Below are 21,981 nucleotides of genomic sequence, written 5' to 3' on the forward strand. Positions count from 1 at the left end.
ATCTATTTGTATATTGGGCTTATGGCCCAAGCCGAGGACAAGGGTTTATCCGAGGAGGAGAAATCTTTGTCAAAAGAGGCTGTATTAGTGAATAAAGAGGTTAATTTTGGTCATAAAGGTTTAAGAGGGTGGGCCGAGGATAAATGCATCCTCGGCTGAACAAAGCCGAGATCCGAAAAGGTAGTCTGTCGACCAAGATAACGTTCCAGGAGATTTTGTTGGGGCGGATAAGCATTGCAGAGACATCAGATAGGGAGGAGTCATAAAATATCTAAGTAGAAAGCAACTAACTCTTTGGTCGCATTAATGTGGAGGTGATACCTGAACAGTATCAAAATTAACCAATCTGGCCTGCCTGTGGAGGGTAGAGATGAAAAGGGAAAAGGGTATAAAAGAAGGGGGTGCAATCAGATTAAGGGGGAGAAGAAAGAAAGAGAGAAACACTGTAGCAATCAAGAACTAACTTTGTAATCAAATCCGAAAGAAATATATAAGAATTGATCTCCTCGGACTATGCCAAGGACTATTTTCTTCAGTATAAACTTGTCTAATTTCATTCACTTGTCATCTGGATCTACTTTATTGTTTGCCTGATTCATTAAAGCCCAGTTTTCTAACACATTCTCTACAAATTCATTGTTTTTGGCTTTTTGGACCGAAGTTCATCCACCTTTTAGGCTAAGGAACTAAATCTGGTCCTTACAATTGGCGTCGTACGTGGGAAAGATTGGAGTGATAGTGAGTCTGACTTCGAACGATGGTAGGTTTAGGTTCAAACCAGACAAATCCATGGGATCTCAACGTTGAGATCACTTCCGTGATCTTGAGCAAAGGAGAGACTAGGATGGGAATGTGCATACTACCCATACTAGTAGGAACCGTTCTTGGGGTGGTAGTCATCTCTCCTATGAGAAAAATACCAAAGTCATGCAGCTTGAGATTGATCACCTAAGGAGAAGCTTACACCATGAACGGCGAAAGAGAGCTCCTTCCATTTCTGACTCCTTTTCTGATGGTGAAGAGGATGGTAGCTATAGGCGTAGATCAAAGACTCCCCCCAGTGAGTCATTCTTGTATGATAAGGACCACCATAACGAGTGCAGAAACAGAAATTTATTTTCGAAAGGCTTGGGAAATGATGTTATGAGTAGAGCACTTAACCAGATCTCTAGATCATCTTTCACACACAAGATTAAGGGAGAAAGACTTCCTCGACGATTCACTCAGCCCATGTTCACCATGTATAATGGTCAAACGAACCCTATGGAGCATGTTAGCCATTTTAATCAAAGAATGGATGTGCACTCCAAGAACGAAGCCTTGATGTGTAAGGTATTCTCATCTAGCTTGGGATCTATGGCGATGAGGTGGTATGATGGTCTGGGTGCAGGTTCAATTGGTTCCTACAAGGAACTCACTCAGACATTTAGATCTCGCTTCATCATGTGTAGCAGGGTTCCTCAGCCCTTAGATTCCTTGTTGTCCTTGTCCATGAGAGGGGGAGACCCTGAAGACGTATTCGAACAAATACTGAGAGATGTTCAATGAGATAAATGGTGACTTTGACGACATGGCCATCAAGACTTTTAAGGTTGGCTTACCTGCCAAGCACGGCTTGAAGAAGTCTTTGACTAGGAAGCCTGTTACCAGTGTACGCCAGCTCATGGATCATATTGATAAGTATAAGAAGGTCGAAGAAGACCAATAGCAAAGCAAGGGAAAGGACAAGGTTGTCCCCTAGAGAGGAGGGATTTCAGGTCGGACCGCTATAACAATAACAGACCTCGGATGGATTTTTCTGGGCAGTCTAGGCCTACAGTTCCTCAAGTGGTTAACACCGTGTTCCGAAAACTAGTGCATCAAGTTTTGGAGAAGATCAAGAACGAGCCATACTTCAAATGGTCGAATAAGATGAGTGGAGACCCTTCAAGGCGCAACCAGAGTCTTTATTGCCAGTACCATTAGGAACGGGGGCATACCACTGAAGACTACAAGACTCTTTGGAACCATCTGGAGCAACTGGTTAGGGAAGGAAGGTTACAATAGTTTTTGTACCGTCCCAACGGGTAGGGAGACCAATCGAGGTCTGGGGCTCAGAGGAACGCTTTTTCAAGGTCCCTAATAGACACGATCAATGTCATCTTTGCTGCACTTGGGAGAACTGGTTCTCAGCCCTCCAGCGTAATGTCTGTAGCTCGGTTTCAATCCGAGGACTCTAATTCTGGGCCGAAGAGGGCTAAAATGGAGATTCGACCGGTGTTGAGTTTTTCAAATGAAGATAAGATTGGAACCATCTAACCACATGATGATGCTTTGGTGATAGCCCTCAGAATAAGAGGGTATGATGTGAAGAGGGTAATGGTAGACTAGGGCAGCGGTGCGGAGATTATGTACCCCAACTTGTACAAAGGGCTGAGCTTGAAGCCTGAAGATTTGACAACCTATAATTCACCTTTAGTGAGTTTTGATGGGAAAGTAGTCACCCTAAAGGGCCAGATTAGGTTGCCTGTACAGGCAGGCTCAGAGGTGGTTGAAGTGGACTTCGTTGTAGTGGACGTGTATTCTCCGTACACAGCCATAGTGGCCAAACCCTGGCTTCATGCCTTGGGGGCTGTTTCTTCGACTTTGCATAAAAAAGTGAAGTATCCGTCTGGAGACCGGATTGAGGAGTTGGTAGGAAGTCAGTCCATGGCCAGGCAATGCCTTGTGTTTGCAATTTTGCATCAGCCTGCATCTGAGTCCTCGGCCTCTGCTGAGGGAGGTTTATAACAGTCAAAGTCTTCAACATTACCTGTTGATGGGCCAGCCGAGGATGCGAAATGTGAGAACTTAGAGAAGTTTGCTGTAGGCAATGACCCAAAGAAGTTTTTCCAGGTTGGGACTCAGCTACTGCCTCGGGAAAAGAAGCAGCTGGTGGAGTTTCTCAGGATGAACGTTGATGTGTTCGCTTGGAATGCCTACGAAGCTCCAGGAGTGGATCCAAGCTTCATCTGTCATCATTTAAACGTTAATCCATCCGTCACCCCTAGGAAACAACCACCTCGGCGCTCATCTAAAGATCATTCTGACGCTGTAAAAAACGAGGTGATGAAACTTAAGCGGGCTTGGGCTATTAAGGAGGTGTTCTACCTTGAATGACTAGCTAATACAGTGGTGGTAAAGAGGAAGATTGGGAAGTGGCGTGTATGTGTAGATTTTACAGACTTGAACAGAGCCTACCCAAAGGACCCTTTCCCCATGCCTCGGATTGATCAACAGGTGGACGCAACTGTGGGCCATCCTCAAATGAGCTTCTTGGATGCCTTTAAAGGGTACCATCAGATATCTTTAGCTTTGGACGATCAAGAGAGGACAGTTTTTGTCACTCCTATTGGAAATTACCATTACAAAGTGATGCCCTTTGGTTTGAAGAATGCAGGGGCTACCTACCAGAGGATGATGACCAGGATGTTCGAGCCTCAGTTGGGGAAAAAGATCGAGATTTATATAGACGATATGGTGGTAAAAAGTAAGGCAGAGTCCGAGCACATTAATGACCTCGAGAACATCTTCGGGATCTTGAGGAAACACAAGTTACGCCTTAATGCTTCTAAATACTCCTTTGGTGTTGGATCAAGAAAGTTCTTGGGGTATATGGTTACACACTGCTGAATTGAAGTTAACCCAGACTAGATCAAAGCAATCAACAATTTGCAACCACCTCGGAATCTCAAAGAGATCCAGAAGCTAACAGGGATGACCACTGCTCTAAACCGATTCATCTCTCGGTCAGCAGACAGGTGTAGGCCTTTTTTTCAATTGTTGAACAAATGAAAAGAATTTGAGTGGACCGAGGAGTGTGTTTTGGCATTCTAGCAGTTGAAGGAATATTTATTTCAGCCACCCATTATGTCCAGACCTGAGATGGACGAGGTTTTGTTTGCCTATATTGTCGTGGCTCCCCATGCAGTAAGCTTGGTGCTGATAAGGGTTGACAACGGTGTGCAGAGGCTAGTTTATTATGTGGGCAAGTCACTAAATGAGGCCGAGATTCGTTACTTACCATTGGAGAAGGTCATTTTGGCAGTGGTGCATGCTACACATAAGCTCCCCCACTATTTCCAATCACACATGGTTGTTGTTCTAACCTAGCTCCCATTCAGATCTCTACTTTGGAGCGCTAACTATACAGGGAGAATTGTGAAGTGGGGTACGATTCTAGGGGCCTTTGATATCAAATACATGCCTTGCACCTTTGTCAAAGTTAGGTCCTCGCCAACCTGATAGCCGAGTTTGCTAAAGAACAAAACATGGATGAAAAATCGGTTGGTGCAATCTCCCTACAAGAACCTCTGTCCTGGAAGGTCTATGTTGATGGTGCAGCAAATCATAGAGGGTCTAAAGTGGGGTTAACTGAGAGAACAACAATATGACATATTTGCTCTTTTCCAAAATATTAAGGGAAAGATTGCCCAATTTTAAAAATTAAGGAGGAATTGTAAACTACTCCAAACATAAAGGGTGAAAAGTGTTTTTATCCTAAGTTTTTGTGTACAAAACTATGTGTTTTTACTTAAAATGGTGCACAAAGAAAAAAAAATACAAAAAGTCAACCAAAGAAAATTGTATGTGAAATAATGAATTTTGGCTTAACAAAGCTGAATAAATCAACAAAAAAATTCTAAAAACATAGCAGAATAGCACAACATTTTCATAATACCTTTATAATTTTCTTATATTTTATTTTGACTTGTAAAAAATTGACAGTTAAGCACTTTTGACAATATTGTGACGACAATAAGATGTCATAACATTTTCATAAAAAAATGTTATGTCTACAATATTTTCACAACAAATCATAAGTAGTAAATTGTTACATGTTGTTATTGATGGGCAAAAAAGTAGTTTCATTGATAAGTCTAAATTAGAACTAGTAACAATTTACCGTTTATGATTTGTTATGAAAGTGTTATGTAAAATATTGTGGATGTAACATTTCTTTTTTTACAATACCTTTATTTTTAGTTATGGTTGGTTCCAGTGTGATATTTTTTAATTTTATTTTAACCTATAAGGAATTAACACCTTAACAACTGTGAAAATATTGTGCCAATTTGTTATGTTAATATTTTATTACAACGTGAAACAGTGTGAATTCGACAAACCAAAAATACCGGAACAAATCTATTGCAGCTTTACACATTCACAAAAAAAAAAAAAAAAAAAAAAAATTGCCAACAAAACAGTGAAAATTGGACAAACCAAAACTATTATACCGCGGCTATTATTGCCTTTTCCATTCACGCTTTTTATATAATGATTTACTTTTTTTTGCAAATATGTATAATATTTGCCACCTATTGTATGTTAGCTTACAAAGTAAACATATAAAGATTAAAAAAAAAAACCAAACAAACAAATGAAAGAAAAAACAAAGCTCAAAAAACTGACATACTTAAAAAAAAAAAAAACTCAACGATTGAATAAACCAAAAATACTATTCATGAGCCATTGACTCTTTTTATATAGTTAATAGAAATAGATAATAAACAATATTCATGAGCTATTAGCTCTTTTTATATAGTTAATAAAAATAGATAATAGAAATAGATTAATAGATTATGGCTGAAGCATGTGATTCACATTCAAGCATCAAATAGTGAGCTATAGGTTGGGCTTATGTTCGAGTCAGCCTAAGGAAGCAGCCAATCAATGAAAGTGACCCAACACTAACCCCCACTCACACTGAGCTATGCTCGTCCAGTGTCCCTGGTTCATGAAAACCGTTATGGGTTTATTGAATAAACCAAAAACACTATTTATGAGCTATTGACTTTTTTTTTTTTTTTTTTTTGACCTGGCTATTGACTCTTTTTATATAGTTAATAGAAATAGATAATAAATACTATTCATGAGCTATTGGTTCTTTTTATACAGTTAATAAAAATAAAAATAGATAATAGAAATAGATTAATAGATTATGGCTGAAGCATGTGATTCACATTCAAGCATCAAATAGTGAGCTATAGGTTGGGCTTATTTCTCTCTCAAAAAAAAAAAGGTTGGGCTTATTTTCGAGTCAGCCTAAGGAAGCAGCCAATCAATGAAAGTGACCCAATACTAACCCCCACTCACACTGAGCTGTGCTGGTCGAGTGAATGGTTCATGAAAACGGTTATGGGTTTTCTCATTTCTGAATGATGCTTCTGACATGTCAATGGTCAAATATAGAATTAAAATTGTTATTATGTACCTAATATTTTAACAATAAATTTTAAATAATAAATTATTATTGCTTTTAATTTAAATTTACTATTAAAATTATTTTTTTATCTATCAATAATAATTAGTAATTATTTATTACTTTAAATTTATTGTGAAGAAATGAAGAGCATAACAATTTTGATCATAACCAGGACCAATTTTCGCTGAACAGTTCTCTAATCGGTTTACAGTAATGTTATAGGCTGTGGTGTCCGTGTTATAGGCTGTTCATGGATTGGACTGGGACTCGTGTGAATCATGAGGTTGACAAACTGACATGGACAAGAACACCATTATTCTCCCCAATTCACGTGTCCGGTTCTCCTCCTGTGCCAAACAAACCGGATCTCAAACATACCACGTATACCAAACACAACTTATTTCAAACTATTTACGCTAACAATTACTTACAGTTAATCATATCATTTTGATATAAATATAAGTGTTTTTTTTTTCTTTCGCTTACATTGGAAAATGAATTGGAGGACTTTACAATAAAATTACAATAAATCTCTTACTTCACAATTATAAGAGACTCTTCATTCTTCATGTTCTTTACATTATTCGAATATTTTTCATATTCAAATGTGATAGACGTATGTTCTTTGACGCTATACAGCTTGAATCCAATGAAATTGCAATGGATTAGAGTTTTTAAAGTTTTGGTGTTTGATTTCGATACAACTTTGAAACTTATAAAAATCATTTGGATGATTGTTTGAATATTTCGAGGTAGAAGTGCTTTGACGATTTAGATCTTAAATTGATAAAGGTTCGAAGTTTGGAGTCTTAATATTCTTAGAAGTTCTGGAGTTTGATTTCAACAAAATCTTAGAACATCTTTGAGAATGAAGACTCACATGAGGCTAGTGAGTTCCTTTATTCATATGAATATAGAGGAAATTCAATACCATGTGTCATGATTCAGTTGGACGGATTTTAATTCCTTTTCTCCAATAAACACGTGGCATTATTTGATTCATTAATTTACTTTAATTGTATGTGATGTATGGTAATATTTAATTAGGTTGCCAATATTAAAATATTGGCACAGACATATGTGATTGGCCATTGAGTAATGTATATTATTCCTACTTAGTGACACTGGAATTTTTCATTAGTCTCTTAATGACAACTATGAGACCCATTAAGTAGCATGCGGTACTTTGTAATTGGTTATTTGGAATGTTCTATGCATACTTGGTAGTTTGATATGGTCATTTGTGTTTGGTTAAAAATTTTGTCTCAATATACCTGTAAGGACACAAACAGACCTGTGGCCTAGGAACAACTAGATAGTGGCCCAATTAACCCACCACGATGAATTTGTTAGAGAATGGGTAGGATATTGACTACTTAAGGAGCTAAAGTTAATCATAGTGAGAAGAAACGCCAAATAAAAGGCTAGGGACACACAATTATGAAGAAAAAGGAATCCTCGGTCCAACTCGAGGAAGATCTTTTATATATAAGTCTTGCTTTTCTCTCTCTCTCTCTCTCTCTCTCTCTCTCTCTCTCTCATAAGGATCTCCCTTTTTTCTTTTATATTTACACATAGCTTATCTTAATCCTACACTTGGAGGGTTGAGATTGCATTTTTTTTGGGGACTTCTATCTCATCCAGAACATACTAGTAAGTTTCTGCTTTGCAATCTGAGTTGTGCCACCACTGTTCATGGTCATTTTCTTATTAATGTGGTCAGAGGAGTAGTTGTCTTGCATTTAATGCGGAGGGGATAGCTTCTACTCCCTTCTCCTTTTACCCTCCTCGTAACCCGTGCCAAGTCTACTTTCTTCTCTCTGTGATATTTTAATTTTATGTGCCTCCTATGATTATTGGTTGTCCCCCAGGTCAACGAGTGCTTGTCTCGTGGTTATCTAGTGCTCATCCTCGAGGTTCGAGGTGTATCCTCGGAAATCATCTTAGCAATCCTCTTAAATGAGATTAGGGATCCTCGCCCACACAATACCAACGATGAAGAGCAAGTAGAAACAAATGACAAAATGGGGAAAAAAAAAAGATCAATACCTAAAATAACATTGGTATAAGTAATAAAAATAAAAAAATGATATATTGATTAGGGAGGTAACATAGAGTATGAATTTGAGTGAAATAAAATGACACGAAATAATATATGCGGTTTACCATGATTAAACTGTTGAATATTCATAGCCGACCCTAAAGTTTTAAGATTAAGATTTGGTTGTTGTATGTATATATGTATGTTGATAAGTACACATGTATTGATATATTTTGTAAGGTTGACCGAATCAAAACAACCTTTAGTACAATATTAACAACCTTGTTTTAAGAAGTTACACGTAGTAAAAAAATGTTAAAATATCATTTTCGTCCCTAAACTTTCATAGAAGTTCATTTTTCATCTCTGAACTTTCAAAAGTTCATTTTTTGTCCATAAACTTTCCAAAACGTTTAACTTTTTATCCTTCCATCTATGACTGTTAATTTATGTCCTATGTGGCCTAGTAGAATGATGACGTGGTATCTGACTTGGACCAAATGATTCTATTTATAAAATTATGGACATATGGCAAATAGTTTTTGGCACACATGAAGTAAATATTTTGTGACATGGCATCCTTACAAATTGATGAGGCATTAAAAAAAAAATTTCTAGCTCATATTTATGTTAAGAATTTATTAGGATTTAAAATAAAAACTTAAAACACCAAAACATTAGAAAGAAAAAAGAAAAAAAAAAACCAATTCTAGTTGTCCATGTCCAATGACAGTCAACCAAAACTTCCCAAATCTTTCATTCATTTTTGATGTTTTGATGGTTTTTTTTTTTGGGTAGGTTTTAGCATTAGCTTCTATTATCTTATGATTAAGTTTTGGATCTTTAGGGTGTTATATATTGTGAGGCGTGAACACAGGAAGGGTTTTTTTTTTCTTCTATTTTTTGAGAAAACAACAGATCTTCTTGTAGCGTGGATTGGTGTGCAAGTGAGGGCAGATTTTTTATGAACAAGGATGAAAGTCTTTGTAATTCGTAAAGGCCAATGTTTATTGGTTGCCACTACTTTGTTGTCATTGTCATCATCTCCTTCTTTCTCCAATGCTCTCCTTGTTCCTCTAGTGCTCATCATCATTGCAAAAAAGGATGAACTTTTGGATGGAATAAAATGAAACCGATGAGGACATGGGTAGGTGGTGGTTACCAAAGAATAAAGCTTGAATTGGTGCTGATAGCGAGAGATTGGAGGAGATGAATAGTCGGCTTAAATTAGGGATTTTGATATTTTGGTGTTTTGAATTTTTATTTTAAATCCTGATAAATTCTTACATTGAAATCTGACTTATTCTTATTATTATTTTAATTCATGTGTGCCAATAACTCTTTGCCATGTGTCCATAATTTTATAAATAAAATAATTTGGTTCAAGTCAGATATCACATCGTCACTCTATTAGGCCACATAGGACATAAACTAACAGACATAGATGGAATGATGAAAAGTAAAACATTTTGTAAAGTTTTGGGATAAAAAACGAATTTCTGAAAGTTTAAGGATAAAAAACAAACTTTTATAAAAGTTTAGGGACGAAAATGACATTTTACCCAAAAAAAGAAAAAGAAAAAAAAGAAGAGATTAAACAAACTGTTTCATCACTCATTTGTTTGAAAATATGGATATAGTTTATCTATTCCACGAGATAAATGCAAATCTAAGTGTATCATACCATTTGATAAATTTATATGAGATGAGTTTTTTTTGACAGGTTCAAATTTTATTATATTGTCTAGATATATCTTTACATTTGTAAAATTTTAAAATAATTAATGAATAACTTAGTTTTATTTATAAGATATTTATGTTTCAAGATTTTATATTTTTAAACACAAAGAACATGAGTTTATGATTGTAAAATTAATAACATCTAATAATAATTAATTGATATGAAATTTGACATGATATTAAAACAAACAAAATATGCAACATCCGATGAGATTTTCAAAAAAATCAATTCAACTAAAAGTAAGTAATAAATAATGTAACATTAATAACGAAATTTACATTGTTTGTTTACAAAGAATTAACAAAGGATGGGGAATATATATTGTGATTGAAAATAATCTGAATCTATACTTAGAGTCTATTTGGATACCACTTATTTTGCTGAAAACTGAAAACTTATTGCTGAAAACACTATAACAAAATAATTTTTAAAAATGTAAATAGTGCCGTGGGACCCAAAAATGCATGGTTATGCACGTTTTTGTGTTTTTTGCTAGGTCGTGAACAGTGCCGTGGGACCCAACCAAAAGGCAAATGTTGAATAATTTGAATGCAAATACATACTTAGACTTTGAGTCATTTAGGCATTATCACTCATGTGTAGGGACATTAGGAATATGGTGATTTTCCTTTGTGTGGGGAAGTCATAACAACTCTTTTTGCACTCTCACATGCAATACAAGGAAATATCCTGGAAGTTGAATAAGTTGCACCCAAACACACGCTTAGACTTTGAGTCATTTAGGCATTATCACTCATGTTTAGGGACACTAGGAATATGGTGATTTTCCTTTGTGTGGGGAAGTCATGACAGCTCTTTTTGCACTCTCACATGCAATACAAGGAAATATCCTAGAAGGTGATGATGCTTTGAATAGGTTGTGTTGAGCCCTTTGAAAAAATTAGAATCATCCTCCTCATTAAACAATTACATCAATCATAGAAGATATTAGTTAGTTTTTTTTTTTTTTTTTTTTTTTTTTTTGAGGAAGAAGACTTCAATCATAGAAGATATTAGTTTGTTGTTGAATAAGTTTGAAAGTTTTGGTATTAATTTTGTTCAAAATAGTCAACTTGTCTACCCAAAGTCTAGTCTAATGGGCATTTAATATTTAGTGTACTATGAATGGAATCATATTCCCATCCTTGAATTTCCTTTTTTTTTTTTTTTTTTTGGTGGAGATGAACGAAAGAACATCCTTGAATTTCCTAAAAGTTTGTAGAAATGAAGTTAGGACTTAGGAATGAGTAGTGTCCTTCTCCTTTTTGTTTCTTTTTGTATTCATAAAATTTATTATTATTTTTAAACAAAAGGTGATTCTAGAATGCCCCCACAATCAAAACAAATATAAAAAATAAATAAATTAATAAAACGGAAAGAAACATCACTTACAACAAGATGTTTTGGCACTAGTAAGGGAAGGTGATAAAGTGATAACTGATCAAATATAATTGCAGAAGAGAGAACTTTTTCCTTTTTCCTTTTTATAGAGAAGAAAAAAAAAAGGTTAGAAAGGGATAGTAGCAGCCCTCAACCGTCTTCGGACAAAACCTTATTTTTGTAAACCATAAGAAGCACCATTGCTTCATTAGTAGGGAAAGGGAGAAAAGGAGAATTGGTGACATAGTCTACATTTCTATTACACTAATCTCACGCATGCAGCTATTCCACCAAAAATAAAAACAATAAAGAAAAGAAAAGAAACCACAATTGAAATATGAAAAGGAACCTTTTTTTTGTAAAGTAAAAGATAAATAAATGAGAAAATAAAAGAATAAAAAAAGACCTCTTCACCTACAAGTTATGGCATGTTTGGTTAATCGAACTTGATTCTCTTGCCGACCGTTGTTTTCTTGACTTTTTCCTCATCTCCTATAAAACAACACAACACAACCCCAAAATCCAAAACAGCCTAAAACCACTTTTCTTCACTCTCACACACTTACTCTCAAATCCCATCCATCAATGGCGGCTTCGTTGCTTCTCTCTCTTATCTTTCTCATCTCAACACTTTCCCTCTTAGCTTCATCTTCATCACCATCCAAAGCTACTCCCAACCCCACAACCTTCACCATTCCTCTCACACCCATCTTCACAAAACACCCATCTTCAGATCCAATCAAGACTCTCAATTCCTTAGCCTCTGCTTCTCTAACCAGAGCTCACCACCTCAAACACCCAAAATCAAAATCCCCACTTGCCAAAACCAAAGTCTTTCCTCACAGCTATGGAGGCTACTCAATCTCTCTCAGCTTTGGCACACCCCCACAAACCATTCCTTTTCTCTTAGACACTGGCAGTAGCCTCGTTTGGTTTCCCTGTACCTCACGATATCTCTGCACCGACTGCAATTTCCCCAACGTAGACCCATCAAAAATCCCATCTTTCATTCCAAAACTATCATCTTCTTCCAAAATCATCGGCTGCAAAAACCCCAAATGTGGTTGGATTTCAGGCCCAAATGTCGTGTCTCGCTGCCAAGACTGTACTAACTCAGAAAACTGTACCCAAGCTTGCCCTCCGTATTTGGTTCAATACGGTTCAGGCTCAACTCTTGGGCTATCACTTTCCGAGACCCTCAATTTTCCTGAGAAACTTTTCACTGATTTTCTCGTTGGGTGCTCCATTTTCTCGACTCGACAACCTGCTGGCATTGCCGGGTTTGGTCGGAGCCCAGAATCTTTACCTTCCCAATTGGGTCTCAGTAAATTCTCATACTGCTTAATTTCTCGCAGCCTCGACGATACATCAGAGAGCGGTGACCTCGTTTTGTACGGTGGGTCTAGTTCCGATTCCAAAACCAGTGGCCTGAGCTACACACCGTTTAGGAAAAACCCAGTGTCCAACAACTCAGCTTTTCTCGAGTACTATTACCTTAACCTTCGTAAAGTCATTGTGGGCGGTAAGTCAGTCAATATTCCGTACAAGTACTTGGTTCCTGACAGTAACGGTAACGGTGGCACTATCGTGGACTCTGGTACCACCCTCACCTTCATGGAAAAGCCAGTATTTGACGCCGTGGTAACGGCGTTCAAGACCCAAATGGGTAATTTGCCTAGAGCTGCTGACGTGGAAGCAAAATCTGGCTTGGGGCCTTGTTATAATCTCGCTGGGGTAAAATTAGAGAAGGTTAAATTTCCAGATTTAACCTTTCACTTTAAAGGTGGAGCAAAGTTGGAATTACCAGTGGTAAATTATTTTGCATTTGCTGGTAATTCTAGTGTGGTGTGCTTGACTATTGTGACAGACGGTGGATTTGGTCCAGGACTAACAGTCGGTCCAGCTATAATTTTGGGGAATTTTCAGCAGCAGAATTTATATGTGGAGTATGATTTGGAAAATGAGAGATTTGGATTTAGGCAACAAAGCTGTAACAAGTGAGCTGGACTAAGCTCAAATTATAGGTAAAAGTTGGTACTAGTTGAAAATAATGCTGCCAAAAAGGATTGGTCATTATTGGGTATGGGCACGTTATGCATGTGAAGGTTGCTGAGGAATGAGAGGCAAAGATAATGCTGGGTGGTGATGACATCAAAGCCATTTTTGCTTACAGTGCCTATTGGGGTTGTAGTCAAATTTACTGTGTTTTTTTTTTTTAATTTAATATTCTTATGATGATCGTTCAGATAGTAAAATAATGTTATGTTTTAGGATGATGATATCATTGATATCTCTTTCATAATAATTTATCAAAAGATGTTGACATTTTTTGAATGATGTCTTGTGGAATTTTTTCAAAATTTTCTATTCAGATCTAATTATAATTATTAGCCGTTATATGTTTTAAGTTCTTAATCTACAGTAGCTGTTGATGGTGTTGTTTTTATGTTGCTTTCTACTGTAACATCATGCATTTTTGTGGGTGTTCTATTCCTGTTTCTAAGCATGACTTTTTGGCTGCGGCGTCTTCCTTTTTCTTTTTTATCTTCGTAGGTAAGCTTCTGAACCCTTTTGTCACTTTTAATTCCATTTTTTTCAATCACTTTACTGTGCATTTGAATGACTTTTATTTCATCTGTTTAATTGATTTGTAAATTGTACCAGTTAATACTCAGCTTTATGTTGGAATTTTTATCAGTCACTCAGCTTTATATTAGTATTTTGTCAATTTTATAGATTTTAAGGTCAATTTTATACCATTTCTTTCATTTATTTAATTTTTTTTATTAAGTGGGACTCTCATTATTTTAACCTTAATAGATGTTTGTTAACATTTGCCTTAAAAAGAAAAAAAACTCAACCAAACAGGAACAAATCTGAGCCAGTAGACATTGATATTTAGATGCTATTGATTTGTTTGTCAAGAATAATGATTTGGTGCACATGAAATAATGGCAACTCCTCTCAATATGATGAGCACGCATTTCATTAGAACCCCATTGTCGCGGATCTTGCATACATGCGCATGACAGCAACATTACCTTTAGCCTTTAGGTGAAGCTTTTAATTTGAATTAGTTGAGGCAATTAAAATACGTGCAATACATTTTAATCTGTGCAACAACTTACTTCAGACTTCAATTGGCCACCGTTGAAGCATTTGTGGAAACTCACAAGTAAATTGAAAACAAGAGCTGTGAACAAATCTATATATATGCTACTTTTGGCAGCTCCAATTAAAAACCTTCCATACCCTAAAGCATACAGATTAGGATTAGGGATGGTAATGGGACATGGCGGGGCCAAAGAATTGTGTATTCATCTTGCCTCACATGATTTTGTCTTATCTTATTCCCGCTTCACCCCGCATGACGAGATAAACTGCCTTGTCTTTACACATAGTCAGGTCTAATTGTGCTTATTGTATAACCTCCACTTCTAATTTCTACATGTGGGTAATCCCATGTTGGTATTTACTATTTACCTATATTAGATTTATGGGTCATATTAACGGATGTTCTATCAAAAAAAAAAAAAAAAAAAAAGTACTCTTAGGACAATTGTTAATAAATCATAATATGAAAGTTTTATTATCACTTTTATGAGAAATATAAAAAATTGGCAGAAAAATTAATTATTTTATCATTTTCCCATAAAATGTTTCTAAAAAATAGTTCATAAACCAATATCCTTAGAGTATTCATTAATATTTCCCTAGATTTATTCAATCTCTTTATCTCAATTATGAAGGCATACATAAAAACTTATTCCACCGGTTTTGTCTCTTTATTCTCAATTATGAAGGCATACATAGAAACTTATTCCACTAGTTTTGTCTCTTTATTCTCAATTATGAAGGCATAGTACACCCAAAAAAAAAAATTTTATGAAGGCATATGTATAAACTTATTTCACCGCGGGTTTTGTATTCTTTACTTTTTTGGTCAAAAAAGGCTACTTAAGTCTATTACAAAAAGTGTTAGCTTTATCATGAGTTAACAGAGACTCCACCACTGGCCATGGTTCCACAAAAACTACAAAGGAGAAAAATTACGCCTAGCCCCTACTCTTGCTAAAGCATCAGCACATTGATTAGCTTCACGATAGATGTGCTCAACCTGTTTGTTGGGGATGGCTCTTGCAAGGGTCTTGTAGTCAGTCAAAAGAAGCTCCATTAGCAAATTGGCAAAATCGTTATTCATTAGTTGAACTACACTCTTAGCATCCAATTCAACAATAAGGCTATTTAGATTGAGGTCCTTGGCTAGAATAAGACCATCTCTTAAGGCCCACAACTCTGCCATAAAGCTATTAGTGCAGCCAAGACTTCTAGAGAAGCCTGTAACCCAGTCTCCATTGTGATCCCTAATCAGCTCGCCTCCTCTAGCCTTTCCAGGGTACCCTAATACCAAACCATCAGTATTGAGTTTAGCCCATCCCACTGGTGGTTTCCTCCAAGCCACAAGGATTATGGACTTAGAAATAGCGAGCTTAGCTCTCATTCCTATAGCAAAAAATTCTGCAGCACTTTGTTTGCATTTATCAATAGCCTTAGTATTAGGAATACTAGTCCTAAACACACAAGCATTACGCTGTAGCCAAAGGTGTCAAATTACCATAGGAAATACAGTACCCCCGGGATTCCCATATAGTAAAGGACAATTTTGTATTACAGTTATCTTCCAACCATTCATTAATGGGTTTATTGAAAGATCCCCCTGAGCATATGAGGGTTGTAGGGACTCAATTCGTGACGACCCCAAGATAATATTGGGCTCATACGTAAAGAGGGCCCAAACAATATCATTTGTAGAGCGTGGGTTTGGAAGGCTAGGTCTTGGTCACCGGACGGTGGTTAATCGTGGTGTTCATACAGAATTAAACCGTGTTCGCTCGAGGAGTCTTTCTCCTTGAGGCGGTCTGGGAGGTTCTGGTTCTTGGCCTTTTTTCCCAGCCCCCCTTTTTCCGAATTGCTTGCTTCTCCTTTTATATTAGCCTGTATTCCTTATCCTATGTCCACATGTAGGTTCGATTTTCCAGGACTGATACTTGTCCCATCAGCCCATACCCAAAGTGGTTGGGGGTGGTTGTAAAAGCTGAAGAGCATGGTTCTGTCAGGTACAGAGTATTCAATGGCAGTAATGGCAGCTTTCCTTTTGCCCTTGGTTGTTATACTATCCCGCGTTCCCTTTTCTATTAACATAGATATTTTAGATTTTTCCCAAAACTGTTCCTATACTGTTCTTACCCTTTCTTTCAGGGGGACCTCGGATATGCTGAGGACAAAATCATCCTCGGTTATGTCTCAAGACTACTTGGACTTTTATTACACGTCCTTGGCTATACCCCTCCTCGGCTCGGGCCTTGGACCCCAATGTAAAAATGAGCCAGGGCCACAACTTCTTGGGCCCCACAAGGGTAATTTGTCTTCTTCCAACAAACATAGAAATGTCCTTCTCACCAAAAAAAAAAACATAGAAATGTCTTGTATATATAACTATATGAGATAGATAACCAAGTAATAAATATGGGTGAAACCTTATCCTATTGACTACCATTAAAATAAAATACCAAAGAAAACAACCTAATAATAATAATAATAATAATAATAACAATCAGTACCGCTTCAATTTAAAGAAGAGGAAGTATGCAGGACCACTTTTGGATAGGTTTCATTACCTCACTCATTTGTCATTTGTGAGGAAGAACAATCTAATCGAACACAACAATCAATATCACTGAATGACAAAAATAGCATTGAATTTGGAACTTCCACATTACATTTTTCCTCAATCACAAGTAGGGAAAAAAAAAATTGATTAGAAAATATATAACTTTAAAAGAGGGTTTAATTTATGAGGGGAAGATTATAGGGACGTGTGTGATAATGAAGATTGAATGTCATGTTCGGATATGAAAAAAAGAAATGACTCAGAGCACATGGTTGTGAATTGAAAACTTAATGGGTTTTTCATATTGCATTTGGAATCTCTCTAAAAAGGGTGCGAGTGCTAAGTGGTTTTACTTTTCAATATATAGTGGGTCTGGAGTGGCATTTTTGGTGGGTTTGTTTCTGATCTTCTTTGATAGTGCTCGTGCCTTTTGTTAAAAACTCAAAATGTCCACCACTGACATGATGATTTCTTAACTTGTTGGAAATTTAGAGATGTTTTAACCGAAATCTGAGTCATGTCAATATTTTTATGTTTGTGAACAATATAGATTAGTCTCAATTGAGAGATGTACTGGCCCATTTGGTAGAGTTGTTAATCAACTCATTTTCAATTTTTAAACAACATTACATACATTTTCACATACTTTTTCACCCACACGTATTTTAAAAAACTACAAATAATATTATTCAAACTTCTCTACAAATAACATTACACAATTTAGAGATGTTTTAACCGAAATTTGAGTCATGTCAATATTTTTATGTTTGTGAACAATATAGATTAGTCTCTATTGAGAGATGTACTGGCCCGTTTGGTAGAGTTATTAAACAACTCATTTTCAATTTTTAAACAACATTACACATATTTTCACATACTTTTCATCCACACGTATTTTAAAAAACTACAAATAATATTACTCAAACTTCTCTACCAAACGGGCCCGTAATGTGTGAATTTTATATTATGTGTCTTTAACGATTGTTTTAAGGGCATCCGTTAATACACTCTATATATACAAACATATATTTAAGATGAAATATGTTAACGAGTGCTCAATTGCACTCGGTTTAGGAGAAATTGATTGGATTAAGAAGTAAAAAAAATCAAATAAACAAAAGTGATGCTAAGGATATCGATACTACGAATTTTACTGTATATAGCTTACAAACAAGTATCACAAATCAACAAAAAAAGATTCAAACATTCATTTATTAGGCGGTTGAAATTCATCGATCATAATCATTATCATGCCAATAATCAAAGGAGTATCCCTTTAACTTAATGTTGTGCTATTCCTAAAAAAATATGGATCGGCTACAATAAAAAAACTCAACCTTAACCAATGTGCTTCATCACTTTTTAACAGACCATCCAATTAAGCCTAAATTTTGAGTTTAAGTTCTTGGAGAAAGACTTTAAGTTCTAAGTAATGATGTGCTTGTCATCTTTTTATAACTTCTAAATATGAAAATTGATGTTTATTTATTATCTCATTTTGTTGAAATTCTGATATGTATCCCTCAATATTGTCATTGCTAGGAAGTCTTAACCTAGAAGCAGAGAAAATTAGAAAAATGGATGAGAAAAAACTCTTGCCTTTTGGATTCTCATTTTTTTTTTAATTAAAATAAATACTAATAAAAGGCATGTGCCTCTTTTTCTCTCTGTAATCAACCAGACATAACAAGAATTGGTTCTCCTTTCTTTCTTCTTTTCTTTTTCCTTTTCCCTCTTTTGCTTTTCTCTTCTCTTTCAAGCTTGTTCAAGCATCTTTAGTAGACAAAAATTGACAACCTAAGGTTACCATATGTGTTTGTTCGTCCCAAATGTGCTTTTCCATTGATTCTTCTGCTATTAGCAACTAACTAAATGGCAATGCAACAAATTACAGATATCACAAAATTTAGTCGGCAAATTCTAGAGTCATATAAACGATAAACCAAAACATTTGGATCATCCATGATATGATGTTTGAAATTGGAAAATAACTTGGTCTGTTGGTGGCTACATGCCAAAGCAGGTGTCGAGGATGTGGACTGGTTAACCGATATACAGTCTATGCTCATCGCTTGCCTTCCAATGAAGCTACCAAAGTAGCCCAAAAAAAATTGTACTGAGTAATTAAAGTCAAAGAGAGATAATGAAGGTACCAAAATAGTCTAAACCATGTTAATAACTACAATATCCTAGACTAAGCATTTGTAATAGTCCATGCAGGTGTTCACGCAATGTAATTTCTACACAAAATCTCAAAAATGAAGAAATTTAATGCTAGTAGTAAGAATTTGTTTTGATGTTTTCACTTTTTGGCTTCAAAGTTTTATTTTGATGTAAGTGCCAACAAATAGACCCATGTTAGAAAATTAGAAATATTGTTGTTGCATTTTCTTTTCTCAACCATTTTCCTAATAAATTCCAAGTTCCAACTTTCAACTGCCTGATAATAATTTGATTTTTTTTCCCCTCCGCCTGTGGCTATTTTTAATTTTTTACCTGGTTTAGTTAAGTATCCTTTATATATTGTTTATTTGGCATCAACTTATAATCTCAATTTTTAATTTCTAGCTTTTTTGTATAACTTTTTAAAACTTCATGTTTTTGTATTTCATTTTTTCAAAATATGAGTATATTTTTTAGCACACTCTCCACCAAAAACTAAATAAGCTATTTCAAACCGACATATAATCCTTCTATAACATCCACAATATCCTCCTTTTTGGTTTTTTCGTTGTAGTTAGTTAAGTTTGGTGCACCTTTCAAAGGATCTACCTTTACCCAATTAGGCAATTATCCCGAAGTTGAAAAGAAATAACTATAAAACTGTAATCAACATGTCTTAAAACAGACGATTAACTTATGTCATCAAAATCATTATGAGTTTCACAGTAAACTGGTCATGTTATAGGACAAACCCAAACACAAAAGAGGAAAAAACAAAAAATAAAAGAAAAAGAAAAAAGGTATTACAAAGAAATTGAAATCCAAAAAATATGTTTACCTGCTATTTGAATGGATCGTGGAAGATTTTTATGTAATAGAGTTGGGCCAAGCAGTGTAGCGTACTATATTTGTTTTTAGTTTCGGGATTCAACTTTAGGCCCATATCAACTCAAAATGGGCTGATATCAGACTAGCCCAGCCCAATTTACACGGTCCCCCACAAAGTCTGATCGAGACCCACGCACATAATCTAACGTCGTTAAAATGAACTTTAGCCCAATCCAAACGTATTTTGCGATTTAAATTTTTAGAACTTCATGAATCATGATGGCAATAACAACAATAAGAGAACCCTTAACTCTGTAAATTGTTTTGTACTAAAGACATATAGGTTTGTCTTTAAGAAGTGGGTTCCAATTAACTCAATTAATAAAGTCTCTGATGGTTGAATAAGAGATTTGAGATTTAATCCCGTCACACAAAAAACCAGTTGGTATCTTGGTTTGATGATATAAAACTATTATTAGAACTTCATGAATCATGATGGCAATAACAACAATAAGAGAACCCTTAACTCTGTAAATTGTTTTGTACTAAAGACATATAGGTTTGTCTTTAAGAAGTGGGTTCCAATTAACTCAATTAATAAAATCTCTGATGGTTGAATAAGAGATTTGAGATTTAATCCCGTCACACCAAAAACCAGTTGGTATCTTGGTTTGATGATATAAAACTATTATTAGAAGCGAATGTCATAGGTTGAAACTCTCTCTAAAAACAAAAGGTCCATCTTTAAGAAAATTTGCTATTGGTCTTACAAAAGGACAAAATTTCTCTTTAAACCTTTCAAACTCTTACTAAAAAATTAACATAACTACATATTTTGAAAATTTAACCATTGGATTGTATACTCTCTATGTTATTAACTCGCATATCAAATTTCGTTCAAATAAGATGTTATTTATTATTCGATCAATAAACTTATTTTTTATTTATAATTTAAGATTACAAAAACTTAAAATTTAAACATTTGATTAATCACAAAGTTATTAGTCTTTTATCTTTTTGAAAAAACAATCTTACTGTGGATTTGTTATTTAAATCTTAACTTCTTATTTAATATATTTATATGGAAAAATCCAACCAACAAATAAATATCCAAAATTTTGTCACTCGTGACAAATTAAACTCTGACATTTTAATTTTATCATTTTAAACCTTTAATTTTATAATCTATAACAATTTAATCAATCATTCCTTCCATATTTATTTTTAAAAACCATAATGAAACAACCTATCTAACTGGAAGAATATTCATGGGTGTCTAAAAACTCCAAATAACACGATTTTTTTATGGGAGATTTGTCTTTTTCTCCGCACTATAGAGGGAAAATCTGAGGGAGGGTAGAACATGGATACAATAAAAAGAAATAACAATATGGATAGTAAAGATAAAAAATTAATATAGTAGCATAAGCAAACTAAATGTGTGTATCAAATTCACCAACCTGACAAAAATGATCTAACCCAACATAACCCAAGGCTTTGGGTTGGTTTTTGTGAGTTGGGTTGGCTTGAAATTTTTATTTTAAGTCTTGAGTTTGGTTGGATTTGGGATGATAGTTTTTCAATTCATCTAATCCAACCCAATACACCATGTATATAAATTTAATTTATTGCCTTATTTTAATATCTAAGTTTGATTAATTTTGGTATTTTAAGAATTAGTTTTGATGAATTTGAGAATTTGGAATACAATTTAACCATATTATACAAGTTGTAATATTCTATTAAAAAATGTGTTTAAATAAGTAATGAAAAAAACTCAAATTTTTTACAATACATCAAACATGTACGCACAAACCCACTCAATCCAATAGGTTGGTTTCTACATAAGTGATAGGTTGGTTTGAAAAAATTCTCCAACCCAACCTATGAAGACCCGAAAGTCGAACAATGATGTTTGTGTTTTAGGGGTTCTA

At 35.1% G+C, this 21,981-nt stretch overlaps 2 protein-coding genes across 2 annotated transcripts; both read left to right on the plus strand.

The window, feature by feature from the left end:
* Window positions 1-2,388: 2,388 nt before the first annotated feature.
* On the plus strand, window positions 2,389-3,138 carry LOC126691008 (uncharacterized). Its single transcript, XM_050386092.1, has 2 exons — window positions 2,389-2,761; window positions 2,807-3,138. The coding sequence occupies exons 1-2, from the start codon at window positions 2,389-2,391 to the stop codon at window positions 3,136-3,138; spliced, it is 705 nt and encodes a 234-aa protein (XP_050242049.1).
* Window positions 3,139-11,864: 8,726 nt separating this feature from the next.
* LOC126692242 (probable aspartyl protease At4g16563) lies at window positions 11,865-13,792 on the plus strand. Its single transcript, XM_050387769.1, has one exon. The coding sequence runs from the start codon at window positions 11,971-11,973 to the stop codon at window positions 13,384-13,386; it is 1,416 nt and encodes a 471-aa protein (XP_050243726.1). The 5' UTR covers window positions 11,865-11,970; the 3' UTR covers window positions 13,387-13,792.
* Window positions 13,793-21,981: the final 8,189 nt, after the last annotated feature.

This window comes from Quercus robur, chromosome 7, assembly GCF_932294415.1.
Source record: "Quercus robur chromosome 7, dhQueRobu3.1, whole genome shotgun sequence".
Lineage (NCBI taxonomy): Eukaryota > Viridiplantae > Streptophyta > Magnoliopsida > Fagales > Fagaceae > Quercus > Quercus robur.

Excerpts from the sequence above, each read along its gene's own strand:
- LOC126691008 (XM_050386092.1), top strand. The coding sequence starts at position 2,389 with ATGTACCCCAACTTGTACAAAGGGCTGAGCTTGAAGCCTGAAGATTTG. Across the intron at positions 2,762-2,806 it reads CTCGGCCTCTGCTGAGGGAG|CCGAGGATGCGAAATGTGAG; the intron begins GTTTATAACAGT and ends TTGATGGGCCAG.
- LOC126692242 (XM_050387769.1), top strand. The coding sequence starts at position 11,971 with ATGGCGGCTTCGTTGCTTCTCTCTCTTATCTTTCTCATCTCAACACTT.